We start from the raw sequence: 15395 nt of genomic DNA, 5'->3' as shown, positions 1-15395 counted from the left end.
CAATAAACTGTTGTGTATTTGAACCCATCAGTCTCCAATGCAGGCCCTCATAGCTTTTGAGGAATGGCTTATAGCTGAACAGGGAATTCTCAATAAACAAAAGAGATAGGATCACCTGAAGATGGTTTGTCTCTTTGTCATGACACCCTGTAGTTCATAATTCCTTTACCTAGGGGACTCTTTTTCCACCCTACTTTTGTTACTGTCTGTCATCTTAGCCCAGGGTTAAGAACTGTGCAGTCCTGCAGATGTTCTTGAACTGAAACCTTCAGTTACCCTAGGCCAGTATATATTCTGTAAACCTAATGTTAGTTGCGTTCTCCCACCATGTGCATAGCACTACAGTCCCATTTGTAAGAAGGGCATGTATTGTTAGCTGAGTGAAATTGGCTGACTGTTCTTCAGAAAATACACAACTGCTTGATTCACCTTGCCTGAAATACAGTACCTGGATTTGCTTGGAACAGAACACAAGAATTCAAGTGCCAAGTGATTGCCAGGTGGAAGAAAACGGACTTCAATAATTTGTCACAGAATAACCTGGTTGATATCAAGAGTTTTTAATGAGCAACCTAACCTAACCTGGTTCATTCATGGTTGTGCATCATTTCATTACTGCAGTCTGAGATGGTGACTTGCTTTACTAACACCTCTCATACATCAAATTCCATAAAGATATCCTCAAACACAATCCTTCTCAGTGGAGTCTATTAACATATTCCATTGTGAATTATCAAACACTGTGTAAGGAACCCCTTAGTTCCTAAAAATATCTCCATACAGATATGTACAGTAGCTATGTGCGTGTGTATATACTTAAGTGATGAATGGGAAAATTAAGAAAATTCATTTTAAATGGATTGCTCAATCAAAAATCTGTAAGGTGTCTGTATAAATTAAGAATTGAGTATTCCTTCATCACCATCATGTGTGCCTTCTATTTCACCTGCTGCTTTATTTCAGCACTGTTGATTTGGATCTTGTCACTATACTATATCTTCTTTGCCAGTCATAAAGCAAGATGCTGCCCAATATGAAGGTAACATAGCATGCAAAAGTCTATTGGACTCAACACGATTGCTCTTTCCTGATGGTGATTATGAGAATGAGGATGCTCTTTCCATGATGATCCTGGAAAACAGTATTATTTTGTACAGAATCAACATTTGGGGGTTCCTTTTTTTGGACTACAACTCCCAGAATCCCCCAACCCAGAACTAGAAATATACAAGATGGCCAGAAATTCTGAAAGTTGTAGTTCAGAAAGTAACTGTTCCAGGCTCTGGGCCAAATTATCATTATTCCAAGGAAAGTTGCCTTGTTGTGCTGGAAGATTTTGAGGGCAACTGGAAACTGTTGTCCTTTCTTGGGTTTTCTGAAGGACTTCATACTTTGCCTTGAACACATGTGAATGGCAAATGAGATGTCAATGTGGAAACAGACTGAATTTATTGTCATTGGATTACAAAGTGAAGACAATTATTCTCTGAGAGCCATTCCACATACATTGTTTATTTCTTTTCCTTGCTCTGGACCATGCTAAGTCTGAAACTCAAAATCAATCCACATAATTTTCCACAAGTATCAGTTGTATTGCAGTTTTGCAGACAATCACTCAGACCACATTTGGAAAGTTGGAGCTCCTGTTAAAAAGCAGCCTTATACTATATCACATCACTGGTTCATCAAGTTCACTATCATGTATAAAATATATGGGAAGTGTATAGTCCTTCATAGATTGTTGGACTACAACTCCTTCCTACCATCACCACCACAGACAATGGTGAAGGATACTAGGTGGTGCACTCCAACAAAATCTAGGAAACCATAAATTACCTACCCTTATCTATACTGACTAGCAGCAATTCTTAAAGGTTTGAGTGCTTTTAGAGATGTCAGGGTTTGAATCTGGGGCCTTTGTACATGAGATATGTGTGATGCTCCCTTTCTGTAGTGATTGTAGTGAATTATGTAGACAATCTTTATGTAGACAGACATAGTGCAGAAGAAATATAATCTAACTAACCAGAGTGATCAAGGATGTTTCCAAATAGAGACCTCCTGGCAAAGAATTTTAAAAGTATTGTGCAACTATTCCAGTGTTTGTTCCTCAAAGTCATGCTGTTTCTATTATTTTTTGTTAAGAGAAAAGAAAGAAGAATCAATGTAAAGTTGAAGGGTTTCATGGACGGCCTCCATAGTTTTTTGTGGGTTTTTTGGGCTATGTCGCCATGTTCTAGAAGAGTTTATTCCTGACGTTTCGCCAGCATCTGTGGCTGGCATGGAAGAGAGAGATATCTGAAGATGCCAGCCACAGATGCTGGCAAAACATCAAGAATAAACTATTCTAGAACATGGCCACATAGCCCAAAAATTCACAAAAAATTAAAGAAGAATCAGTTTGGAAATACAGGAAGAAACCAACATTTGGACCCCCTGTAAAATTATGTGAGAGAACTTGAAAATTTTGCTTTTTGTGGCTACAGTTCCCAAAAATGTTATAGCATGGTTAGAACATTTGGCTGCTCCCCACACTGTGTAACACAGCTGGCGGCTTATGGGCACTGTTGTCCAAAAAACTCTGAAGCAGTATGGTTAAACAATAAAAGCCTCATCTTGAAACACCAGTCATGTTTTGACTTGAAGCTGAAGTTGTGAGAAACAGGACTGCTGATGCTCTAATAGTAATCCTGGCAAAATGAGATCTTCACTGCTTGTCTTTTGCTGTATTCTTCATTGTTAAAACAAGATTTTTTTATGCCAGGCAACCACTGGAAATAGAATGGGAGCAAATCTCCCACACACATACACACACACACACCCTTTTAAATTCTTCTGTGTTGAACACAAGCTTAAAGAAGCTTGACTTGGGTTGTTTTAATCTGTGTTCTGGAAAAGACTTGTCATTTTTAATCATCTGGCTTTTGCCTCTTAATGCTTTTTTGTTCTCCTCCCCACAGGACAAAACTTTGTTCCATCCGGTGAGCAGCAGTTGCATCGATTGCAACCCAGCAGAGAAGAAGATTTTCATGAACAGATGTGATCCTTTATCTGAAACTCAACAGTGGATTTTTGAGCATATTAATATGACTGTTTTAGAAAAATTTAACAGCAAGAAAAACAGCTCTTAGGGAGAAGAAAACAGACTGTTCTGTACAGATTGCAAGCAACCTTTTGGCCAGGATCTGGGTCAAAAAAAAAAGTCAGAAATTAAGTTTCCTAGAGCCAGGAAATCTGTTCTGAAGATTAAGTAAATGCCAAGGAAGAAGCCAAATGGGCTGTCATTGCGGATGGACCATATCTGAAGAACTTGGCTAAGAACCTCGCCAGCTGCTGTGGAGGCCTTCTGGCTGACAATTTCCCTTGCTGGTCAAGGGAAAACTTTATTTAAAAGAAAAAAAGAAATGTTTCCAAACACTCCGTGTTAATAAAATTAAACAAAGTTTTAGAGTTTCTCAGGTCAAACCCTGCTATAGTGAGTAGCTGCTATGGATAGTTGCTGTTACTTATGGGGGATTTATGGAGTGCATGAGTGCTATCAGAATCAACAGATGCCACAGGCATCCAACTGTTAACATTTATGGGATACTCTCACTGTCCCAGAATTGTGAAGAAGAGGTATGTTCTAGTGCCATTTCATTCCCTTGATGGAAGTTGGGTTCAGGACAGTTCTTTGAATAAAGGGTCACAACAGATCATGTCAAGAACCTCCCTACTTAATTCCTTTCACTGATCAAATGGGAATGGTTGTGGGGTGGAAATGTAAGAGTAATTTTAGAGTTGCATTTTGAATGAAGCATGAAAATAACTGTAAGGCATCAAACTAGCATTTTTCTTCTACAGTTGAAGAAACTAAATAATTTCCATCAAAGTGATTAAATAAAATTTCCATTCCATTTTCAAGTGTTACTGAACAATCCTCTGCAGTCATTCATATCTATCAAGTCATCCTTGATGGGATGAGCCGAAAATGACTCAATGGCTATATTCTTATTCATCAGTAACAAGTGAATATGTTACTAATAAAAGCAGCACAATGCAAGATTTGCAGAAAGGATTTCCTCTTGGAAGTCTACATTTCTTTCCTGGCACCTTTTATTAAAAGACTTATAAGTACATTTAGATCAATACAGTTAGTAACAGAATAGGCATAATGAGTCTGACAAGATGGGCTTATGGCCAATTAAGGATGGATATACTGCCCTGAACTAAATGATGGCTGGCTCTACCAGCATTAACAAGAAGCTGCAGGGATGGCTACAGAAGGCAAAATATGCTGCAGCAGTTGTGGAGTTTCTGTGAGATTAGTTGGGTGTTCTGTAGAGTAGGTACTGAAATAGCAAGCCACTACTAAAAGTTTAAGTGTCATTGTAAAGGCAAAAACTGTCTTCAGCATTTCTATATTCAGATTGTGCACATCTTAACTGCACATTTCCAATCTTTTCTAAGGATTGCTTAAAGGTAATACTCCCCCTGCAAACCAGCCTACTTCCCAGAACCAAATTTCATAATCAGCAGAATCTGACAGTTCATTTCCTGCTGGACTATACAATTGTAACCTATAGGTGAGGGGACATGATACTTGAATGTTTCCCTCTATAAAATACATCTCCCAGTACAAAGCTAGATGGAGAGGTAGAATAAATTAAGCCTAAACTTGTCTTTGATGTTAATTCTGCCCTCCTCTCCCCCATGTGCAAAGAGCATTTCAGCCTCAGAGGTTGGCAACAGCAAACCCCCCTCGAAGGAAACTCTCCAAGAATTTATATATACAATCTCAGTTGATAATGAAGAATTATATCAGATTTTTTTCTGGCTATGAGGGCTGACATTGTCTTTAAAACATGGTTGAGCTTTTTGAGTGGATGAACATTCAGATTTGCAAAGTGAAGTGATACCAAACAGTTACACCATGTGATATTTGTTTACTGTGGCTGCATGTTTTCTTTAAGCATGTTAACTGAGATTTGGATATGTGCTTGTAGATGTGATAGAAAATAGAAAGTGTGGATTATAACACAGTAAACATATGTAAAACTGACCTAATATCCAGATGGTATGTGAAGGTGGAAGTGAACAATGGCATCATTATCAAACTAGCTTTGAGTAGTTCCAGATCAGGACAGAATGTTATTGCCCTGGTAGTTCTTAAATCAGAAGGATACCATTTGGAGCCTTCTTAATTTGAAAGTAGGTTAAAAATTATTTAGGGATCTATTCTCCTGCCTTGGCAGAGATGAATGAGCAGCTAGCAAATCTAAAATTAAGTGCACACATCTTTCAATTGTACTTGCATTCCAAAGTTCAAAGTTGAGCAAGCCAAGGATGCATGTAGCACATTTGACAGAAGATAAGTGAAATACCATTTTCACTTTCCAACATGTCATGTATCAAATTAATTCTGAACATCTGTTAATATTTCTTAGTTTTATAATGCAGTTAGATGAAATTTGGTTTGGTTTGGTTTTCCAGCCATTCACATGTGTAGGAATGACTGCATCTACCTATAGAGCAGTAGTACTGTATTCTTGTTCCATAGTCTGAGCAACTTTTGCATGCAGGGTTGGGTATATAAATTTCCAGATTGCAAGACAGAGCTGTATGTGCCACATGGCCTGCCTTAAAACTAGAGATAGCACTGTTTAAATATTTGAAGTGATGTCATATTAAGGAGGGAGCAAGCTTGTTTTCTGCTGCTCCCGAGACTAGGACCCGGAACAATGGATGCAAGCTACAGCAAAAGAGATTCCATCTCAACATTAGGAAGAACTTCCTAACAGTAAGGGCTGTCCAACAGTGGAAAACACTCCCTCGGAGTGTAGTGGAATCTCCTTCCTTAGAGGTCTTTAAACAGAGGCTGGATGGCCATCTGTCAGGGATGCTTTGATTTGGATTTCCTGCATGGCAGGGGGTTGGACTGGATGGCCCTTGCGGTCTCTTCCAACTCTATGATTCTATTATTCTAGTGTGCTGACCTCAGTAACATACATTGTCCAATCACCAGTACTGAAGTAAGTTTCAACTGTCAGTCCTGTTAACTTCTGCAATTGTGTTGTAGGGGTTGTCATCCTTCCCCCTACCTCAGGCAGCAAAAATGTCTTGGGTTACTTCTGATCATCACTCACCAGAACATTGCAGGAAGGTTATATATTGGCTATGACATTCAGATGTTTATGCTAGAATATAGCATTCTTCCATGTTCTTCTCTGAGTTGGATAGGCTATCTCACCATGAAAATTTAGTTTTATTTCAAATCACTGATCAGATAAATCAGGCTGCTGTCTTACTGAATTCAGTGACAGCTAAGCGGCTTCACTGTGTGCAGGACTGATAAAACAAACCTAAATCTTACACAACAGTGGCATTAAATTAGGGTTTCATGCAGAAACTTAACATACTGCCAGTTTTTAAAAGCAATATAGAAGCTTAACCCTTGCCAACACTGGTTGTAGACATATTTTATAAAGATGCTCTGACAATGTTTTTAAAGAAATTTGAATATCAGAGGACTAGAATATGAATCACAGCATCCTGTTCTCTACTGTCTAAAATGGGGAAATGAAGATCCCTTCAGCTTGCACACTTAAATGAGGAGCTGCTCCCAGGAAAAGGTTGAAGGGAACAATGATTGGGAAAAGTCAAAATATTAAGATGTATTTCATCCTATGGCTGAATAAGTTACTAGTTAACAATCTAATACTGAAAAGAGACAGCCCTAAAGGGGCAGCATCACACCGCCCCTTTGTGCGCTGGGTCGGGGCTGCAGCAACCACACGCTGTGACCCTAATCTGGCCTTTCCCTGGTGCAAAAAGGAGTGCACCACTCTTTTCCCATTTCTCCATTGCAGCGATTCTTCTCCACTCCTGCAGCATGTGGTGTCTTCCTCCTTATTCTTCCTTCTGGAGAACAGAAACTGCCATGTCGGTCTTCAGGACAGTGTGAGAGGGTAATCTTGCTCTCTCTTGCATCACAAAGCATTCTCTATGTACACTGAGAGATTAATTTCAATGGCAGCTGCCTCAGCAGTGGAAAGAACCTTATCAGAAGTGCAACTCCTGGTGGTTTGGGGATAGGATTAAATGCCAGCCCTACCCCATCCCCAGAAGGTATCCAACACTGCTTTAAAGCAGTTGAGTTTTTTCTGCCATGCACTTTGGTTGAGAACCTACATTAAGCAGGCCTACACTATTCCATATCCTGTATCCACCCCAACAGCTGTCAAACCTCACAAGGGATTCCTCCTGCTGCTTACTGGTAGAAGGAAAGAAGAAGGGAGGCAATTCAAATGATGGAGAAGCAGCTGATCTCAGCTCAGGAGAGGTGATAAATGAGGGTGCACTCACAAATGGAGTTTATTTTTACTTCTCTTCAGAGCCCAGAGCAGCTCCCTCATCTGAATAATCTCCTTACTCCCCAACAGTAAACAGTAACAGCTATAGAAAGGGAATTTGATTAAATACAAAATTCTGGAGAGTAACTCCATGATCCTGTCCCAGGGACATACAGTATGAGCACATATGCAAACGTACGCATATGGATGTCACTACCAGGAGGCTACTCACTGGACGATGCCCATCACTGCTTTAAAGGACGTGCACTTTCCTTTTTTAACACACTGGCCACAGTCAAATACAGTGTTTGTCATGCTTAGGGGTACGGAGGTCAATGGACTTCAGCAAGCCTAATGTGGTACACATTGTATCATGGCCACTGTTTAAAATATCTAATGATGTCTTGAAATCCATAAAATACTGTGTTTTCTATAACATTGTTTTCATCATTCTCAATGTTTTTATCTGCCCATAGCCCTCATTAAAGGTGTTTGCGTACAGGTGTATCCATATAAGTTTTATTATATGCCAGCTCCAAATACTTGTCCCATGATATCCCTTCTTACTGAAATCACAAACCTCTAAAGAAACTGAAGTTTCCCCTCAGTGCAGATATCCTGTCTTGCAATAAAATGCTTCAAAGTTCAGCTATAGTAACAGCTCTTTAATTTGTGCCTGTGACTGATCTGGCAAGGTAGTATTTTGTTACACCACTCATAGCATTGTCACCAGATTTCCATTCTTATCAGTGATGTTCTGATCTTAGAAAAGCTGGCATGCATTTCAAGACAATTCTTTCAGGACTACTATCAAGGGTCATGCTTGGATGAATAGTGAATTGCAGTTCATATGCCAGTGGTCAGTGTACAGATAAAACGCTCTTTAAATCTGTGTGATGAGTGTTTACATTGAAAATTTGTTTTTAATGTTTATTTTTTTTAAAAAAATTCTCTTAAAATAGGCACTGATAAATTTGCTATTGATTTGACAAGTTGACATTTTAACAACAGTTGTATATAAGCTCAGTGAAATGACTATAGTTTTGTTTGTCTGTATACAGTGAACAGCTTTCCCCTTGCAATAAGCATCAACTGGGTGGTGTTATACTGACTGGTAAATATACTACCAGCAGGTAAGGGCTAATAAGCAGGAGAAATAAGACATATTTGTTGAGCAGCAGTAGCTAGCTTGGCAGATGTGACACTGGGGTTGGCAGGATAACATGTCAAAGGGCAGGGTTGGGGATCCTTTTCCTAGTGCACCTCTCTATCAATGTTTATATATTCCTATGGAAACACCACAAATGCTAATATACCATTCATTTTTAAAGACTAGGTATTATGTGGAGAGATCCACCATGGGTAGTGGTTTCAGTGTTGAACTGTGACTGGAGACCAGGGTTCAGATCCCTGCTCAGACATGGAAACCCCTTGGGGGACTTTGGGCAAGTCACACACTCTCAGCCTCAGAGAAAGGCAAAGGCAAACCCCCCTGAATAAATCTTGCCAAGAAAATCCTGTGATAGGTTGACATTAGGGTTGGAAGCATCCTGATGGCACACAATAACAAAAATTACATAGATGAAGGGTGTCTATTTAAAACAGTCAAGATGAGAACTGAATTGCACCCATTTTGTTCTGTAGTGGTTGCTATTAATATATTGCTCTTGGACATACATACTAATATAAGTCTAGCTGGGGAAAGTAGGTAAGAAAAACTTGCTTTGGTAGCAGATGCCTAAGTAAGCTTTTTACATCTGTTTCTAGAAAGAGGACAACTTAGATCATTTTTGGAAAACTATCCCCTTTTGAAAAGGATTATAAATATTCCAAATGGCTTTTCTGCTGCCTTCCTTTGGCTGATACGTTGAATCATATCTTATAATAATTCAGTCTGGTCACAGTGTGGCAAGAAAAGCAGCTTTAAAATTTTACATGCAGTGATTCCTTGATATCCTCTAGAGTTTGGTTCCAGGAAGCCCTGTGGATACCAAAATCTGTGGATACTCAAGTCCCATTATATGCAATGGCACTGTAAAATGATGTCCTTATACAAACTAGGAAAATCAAGGTTTTGCTTTTTGGAATTGTTTTGTTTTTAATATTTTCAAGCTCTGGATTGTTGAATCTGTGGAGAGAGTATCCATGGATATGGAGGGCTGTTTGTACTTAACTCATTGGGAAACTGGTGTGCAAAAATATTGGGTAACTTGAAGATACTGCTGTTAGAAACTACAAATACTGACATTGATTTGCCAATATCTTGTGTGTTCTGCATATTATTTCTGTTGGAGTCTTGCTGGAAAGAACATAGAGGTTGATCCAAATGTGCCCTTCTGGATGTGGAAAATGGGTAAAATCTAATTCAAATAGATCCACTGAATAAATGGAACTTACAAAAATGTTGATGTTCCAAGTTTCCATTGATTCAATGGGTTCACTGCATTGAGGACTCAAAACTGGATTTAGACTAATGTCTTCCATCCATAGAAGGTCTGTTTTTATATCTTACACTGAGTTGCATGAGAAAAGTGAAACTAGAATCCAAAGATCTTATTCCCCTCGTGCCACAACTTGGCCAGCCTTAAGAAGCATAATAACTGCTAGAGAACAGAACCTTCTTATTATTTCAGTATAGAAGCTCTAACAGAAGCCTATGAAAATGCATTTATAGAACAACGCTAGCACTGTTTTCCTCACACTCATAATCCAGCCGTATATATGTACCTATGTATTAGCTGTAATCCAGAAAGCATTACGTTTTCAAATCTCACTAATACATGTCTTCAATACTACATATGCTTGTCTGTGGAAAAGATCCCATTAAACTCAGTGTTATTATTTCTTAGTGGACATGCACAGAATTGTGACTTTATGTACATAGACTGGGAAAGGGAGGACTACACTTGACACAGAGAAAGCCTTTGATTCACCTCATGGGATTTCATCTAAATGAGAAGACCCAGGTCATGTCATAAATGGCTTTGATGTTTTCTTGAATTCAAAAAAAAGTTTTCCATACAACACAGAACTCTGCTTTTCAAAAAGTGCCCTGACATGATTTTTGCGACTATGCCATGAGAGCTTTTTATTTCTAAATTACTGGATTCCTCGTAGTAGAAACTGTAAACAGACCACTTAAGAAGAGCAACAAAGCATAAAGCAGTAATGTTTGACCAGAAACAAGCCAAACAAAAAGACATCCCAGATGCTTCCAAATATTCATTAAAGTGAAACATCTGGAGGAGGTATTTTTCTGCTGCACCATGACCTTCAGGTATTGTGGGCTTCCAGCTTCTGTGTTAATGGTATAAATTAAAAGAGGGTTGTTGGTTTTTTGAAATATTATTTGACAGCATTTCTATCTGTGAACAGAAGCAATGATTAGTTTGGTTTTAATGATTTAAAAACAACAGGCTATTTGGGTTTTTTTTCTTTTTTAAGATTTCCTTTTTCAGTGTTCTTTTATGGTGTGCATTCGATCATTCAGGTGCCTTACACTAAAGCAAAGATGAGGAATGAGTGGTCTATCAGAAATGGTTGGACTGCAGTTCCCAACAGTCCTACTCAGCATAGCCAATAATGAGGGATATTGGGAGTTGTAGTCTAATAATATCTAGAGGGCCACATATTGCCTTGTCCTGATCTGAAGGTAAGAAATTACAGTTGCATGGCCCAATACAAATCTAAACATTTGATGAAAAGAGCAATAGGAATAATGTCAAATGAACAAAAGCAATAAGCGTGTGGCCTCTGAACTATGATAATGAGCACATCACCCTTATTATTTTACAGTTATTCTTTTATAGTTGTGCTAATAAATTGCGTGGATCCAAATGTTCCCATCTTTCCCTAACAAAACAAATGTTAGAGCCCTGAACTTTTGGAATTAACCTCGTTGACCTCTTTCAAATTTATCACTAAACTGTGGTTTAGTGTTAATTGAATGGGCCATGGATTTGTAATATTTCCCCTGCTCCTAGAATGGACTGAAAAAGGACATTGGAAACGTTTATTTCCATTTTTAACTCTATGTACATTGTGTATCATTATGCCTAAACCCAGACAAAGTGTGATTCATCCCAATCATGGCTTATTCAACAAACTAACATGTGTTTTGAGTTCAAATGCAATCTCGCCACCATTATCCATTCAGCCCAGTAGATTCTGCACAAGACTCCCATTAATCCTTTTGAAAAGAAGAGTAAAAAAAAACATTAAACTAAATTGCTTAGCTAGGTAATTAGTTCTTTTAATCCTGCTATTATACAATGAGCACTACTTCATCTCTCAAAACAGCAGTGGTATTGCTGCCATTTGAAACTCAACTTCATGGCAGAAGGAGCTTCTCAGTGTGACAGACCATTGAGAGGGTTCTTTGGATTGTTCTCACCATGTCGTATTGGGTGAGGGAAAACAGGAGAATTTCACAACTAAATTTGAAATCAATGGAATCATGTAGGGCAGTGGTTTTCCAATAGTGGGGCAAAGGAGTTGCTCAAGGAGGGGATGCAAGACTTGGAGGTGCTGATCCCTCTTTCTCATCCTCTTCCCAAACATTTTCTGTCCTGGAGAGGAAGAGAAAGGTCTGAGAGAAGGAGAGAAGGAAGAGGAGAAGAGTTATTTTTTAATAAAATGTTAAATACCTGAGTGGGTGAACAACAATACACAGTCTAAACAAACAAAATATTTTTATCCATATCCTATGTCATTGGAGGGGGGGGGGGGCATTTGCATATAGATGTAAAGGGGATTGCAAGGCTAAAAAGCTACAAAACTACTGATGTAGGGAGCTGCTGAATGTATCTCCACAGGGTTTTTTTCAAATGGAAACTTGTCTGAACAGAACTGGTGCTGATGAATCCTTATAAGGATATAGAAGAAATTTTAAAAAAGCACAAGCTGAGAAGAAATTATTGGGGTGTGGTTAGTGTCACAGAAAAAGAGACCATAATGAGCTAATCCAAGAGTCAGAATTTGCAAAAATTACTTTTTTGGGATTAAATTCCCAGAATGCCCCAGCCCCCAAACAAGCAAGTGATGTGTCTGGCAAGGCACTACTCATCCACTGTGGCATGCCTACTGTTACCTTCTTAAAACTAAGATGTGTGTTTTTGTTTTCATTCGATTTTTTAAAATAAAATATTCTGAATCCTTTTCTCTCTCTCTCTCTCTCTCTCCAGTGAATACTATATATTTTTAAGTATCTGGGTACTCAGAATGGTTTGATAAAATAAATATTAAACAGTGACTTAACTGTGATGCAGTATTATTAAATACAATCTATTTTCTGTTAAAAAAAAAGATATTACAGGTCAAACATAAATTTTATGCTAGTAGACCCATAGGAAGTAGCTACAGTTAGGATTAGGTTTTGGGATGTTTCCCAGGAGATTATCACAAAAGGCCAAATGCAGAATTTTAACAGGATAATAGCAGTTTTGGCCAATACTTATCACACAACATTGTGTCCGTCCTGTTGCTTCCATGCATTCAGTTACTGTTGTGTACCTTTTCATGGACAGGCAAAACCACTCAATAGGCCCTCAATCGCACCGCTACTCCATAGCTACCTTGGTGAAATAGTTCCCCTCTGGAGCAGACCTGCTTCCCAGACAGTCATGAGGTGCAAGTAGGCAGTGATTCTGCTCCGCTCCTCCTCTTCCCTCTTCCCCTTGCAGTGATTTCAAGTGCCAACACCTCCCTCCAGCTACCTGCTGTTTGCTGTTTGGAAAGTATTGGCAGTCGGGATCTCTTGTTCCCCATTCCCCCCACCCCATGCCTTCTGATCTAGCTTCCCTATGCCCCCTGATACCCCACCACTTGATCTATCATTCCCATACCCGCTGCTGCCCCACCACTACCTGATCTATCTTCCCTGCATCTCTCACCACCTGATCTCACTTCCCCAACCGCAATCTACATGCCCCAGGTAAGACAAAAAAAGGGAGGAAGTGGGGCAGTACAGATATCAGTGCACTGTACAGTGCAGCACCATACCAGTCTTAAAGCTGAGGTGCAATAAAGATCGCTTCAATACTGGTACTGTATGTTTCCATGTGCTCCAAAACTACGATTGCTGCACTGTAGAAGCCTTGTGTGGTAATCTCTCCTGTGTTCCATTATGCCTGTATACTTACTCAGTTACCAATGCTGGTTAGTAGCTATAGTCACAAGAGCATTAAGGGGGATGTTTCTGTTTGCTCTTGAGAAATAAAGGCATGTATAGCCAGCTTCAATCATCTTGGGCCTAGACTGAAATGTTTATTAAATGTGGGTGGGTTGTGATTATAACTTGCTAAATGGCATGAGAAGGGAAGGAGCCAAAGTGGTAAGAGCTTATGAATCACGGAGGATATAAAAAGAGGAAATTTCTTTGAATTAAACTACTTGAAACTTGAATATATTATAGAAAGCTTTTGTACTTAGGTTATTAATAGAAAAATTCTACGAGCCCTTTACTTCCAGCAGGTTCCCTTTAGAAAGGGGGAAAAATGGTGCACTGTCACAGTAGTACAATTTTCTTACATATCATGAGAGGTTAAGCCAAGGTAGATATATCTCACTTTGTTCTTTGGAAAAACTGTAGAACACAGGTGAAATTTTTGTTAACATTCAGAGCTTAAGAAACTTTTTGGACAACAGTGCTCATATTCCCCCAGCCAGTGAGACCAAGTGCTCTACTTTGATAGGAAAATATTTTCTATGCCATGATTTATAATGGTGGAGTAAAGTATTATTAGCCATCAGTGTTAATAACCCATTCCACATAGCCAAGCACCCTTATGTATGTAGGGGTTCACCACCGAAAACAAGCATCCATGCTTAGTGTGCCAATGTAAACCATCTTCCCTTTTAGATTTATGATTGCTGGGTGACATTTAGAAATTTCAGCTGTTGAATCATGACTCATTTATTGCCCTTAGTCTCCATTCAGTGCTGCTCATTCTAAGCACACCATTTGAATCCTCCCAAACATATAGGAAATGTGCTCAGTTTCCAATCACAATAGGAATATATCAGACCATCTGTTATTTTGAAAAGAAGTTAAACTGTTTTTTACTCCTTGTATGCTAGGGGCGTATCCACATGAAAGATGCTGATGTCCACGAGTCGGTGATGTGATGTGAAACTAGGGTCTCATTCCCACTACATTTTAAAACAGTTTGCAAATTGGTATTCAAATGAACCTGGTTCAAATTCAAATTACCCTGGTTCGTACTTGAACCAAATCGCCGAAGCCATTCGGAGAGGAGCCCATGCTCTAGACCCATTTAACCCATGTCTTATTGACACTGATTTTTTTCCACATCCTTTTTGATAATTCGATTCCACACAAATGTAAAACAGATGCAGACCAGAATCGATTTCAAGAATCTATTTGAAGAATTAAATTGACAAATCGATTCACTGGCAATGTGAATGGGATGCAGATTGGAATCAATTTACTATGACGTGATAAGGAGTCACCAGGTGGGTAAGCAGAAATTAACAACCTGTGTCTGGCAATCCTTTGACCCTCCCTCTCTCTCTTGGCCCAGCGCCATTTTCACTGCTCGCATGACCAATTGCTGGGCAGCTTCTCTTTTTATTTTAGCACAATGTCTGACAGTTCAGATGCTCAAACCCCACATGTATGTGCTGTCAGTTGTGGGCATTTCTGGAAGTATGTAAATGTGATTGCAGTGACTGACAGAGAAAAAAAAAATATTGCTGAAAACACTTCAAATTGAACTGATTTATTTGCCAATTTGAACTACAAGTGGGTTATTTTGAGAGACTCCCACAGGAAACTATTTAAATTGAGTCTTTGCAAGTGGGTTATTTTATTTTGTTTAGAGCAAAAAAATTCGATTGGGACAAATGTACTGTGAATCCCGATCTGCTGTCGAACTGATCCATCAATTTGCATCACAAAGTGTTTTATTTGTAAGTGGGAATGAAGCCTAGAAGTGGGGGAAGTATTCATTTCTGAAAAAGTAAAGACTCTTGTGTCAGTTTAGGGCAGCCCTAGCTAGAAGCCTAACATAATAATTTTGCAGTCCATACTTATCTCCATCTGCT

At 39.0% G+C, this 15395-nt stretch overlaps 1 protein-coding gene across 4 annotated transcripts in view; it reads left to right on the top strand.

Annotated features, from left to right (window-relative positions):
• GALNTL6 (polypeptide N-acetylgalactosaminyltransferase like 6) overlaps nucleotides 1-12013 on the top strand; it is a 648223-nt gene extending 636210 nt beyond the window's left edge. For all 4 annotated transcript variants that reach the window (XM_089525481.1, XM_089525480.1, XM_089525479.1 and 1 more), the window contains one exon: nucleotides 2961-12013. In XM_089525481.1, the coding sequence (XP_089381607.1) occupies nucleotides 2961-3131 (171 nt within the window). In that variant the 3' untranslated portion in view covers nucleotides 3132-12013. The remainder of the gene's footprint in view (nucleotides 1-2960) is intronic.
• Nucleotides 12014-15395: the final 3382 nt, after the last annotated feature.

The sequence above is a fragment of the Sceloporus occidentalis genome, unplaced genomic scaffold (genome assembly GCF_023333645.1).
Source record: "Sceloporus occidentalis isolate IW3139 unplaced genomic scaffold, rSceOcc1.0.p SCAF_5, whole genome shotgun sequence".
Lineage (NCBI taxonomy): Eukaryota > Metazoa > Chordata > Lepidosauria > Squamata > Phrynosomatidae > Sceloporus > Sceloporus occidentalis.
This window is presented reverse-complemented; position numbering and strand designations above follow the sequence as displayed.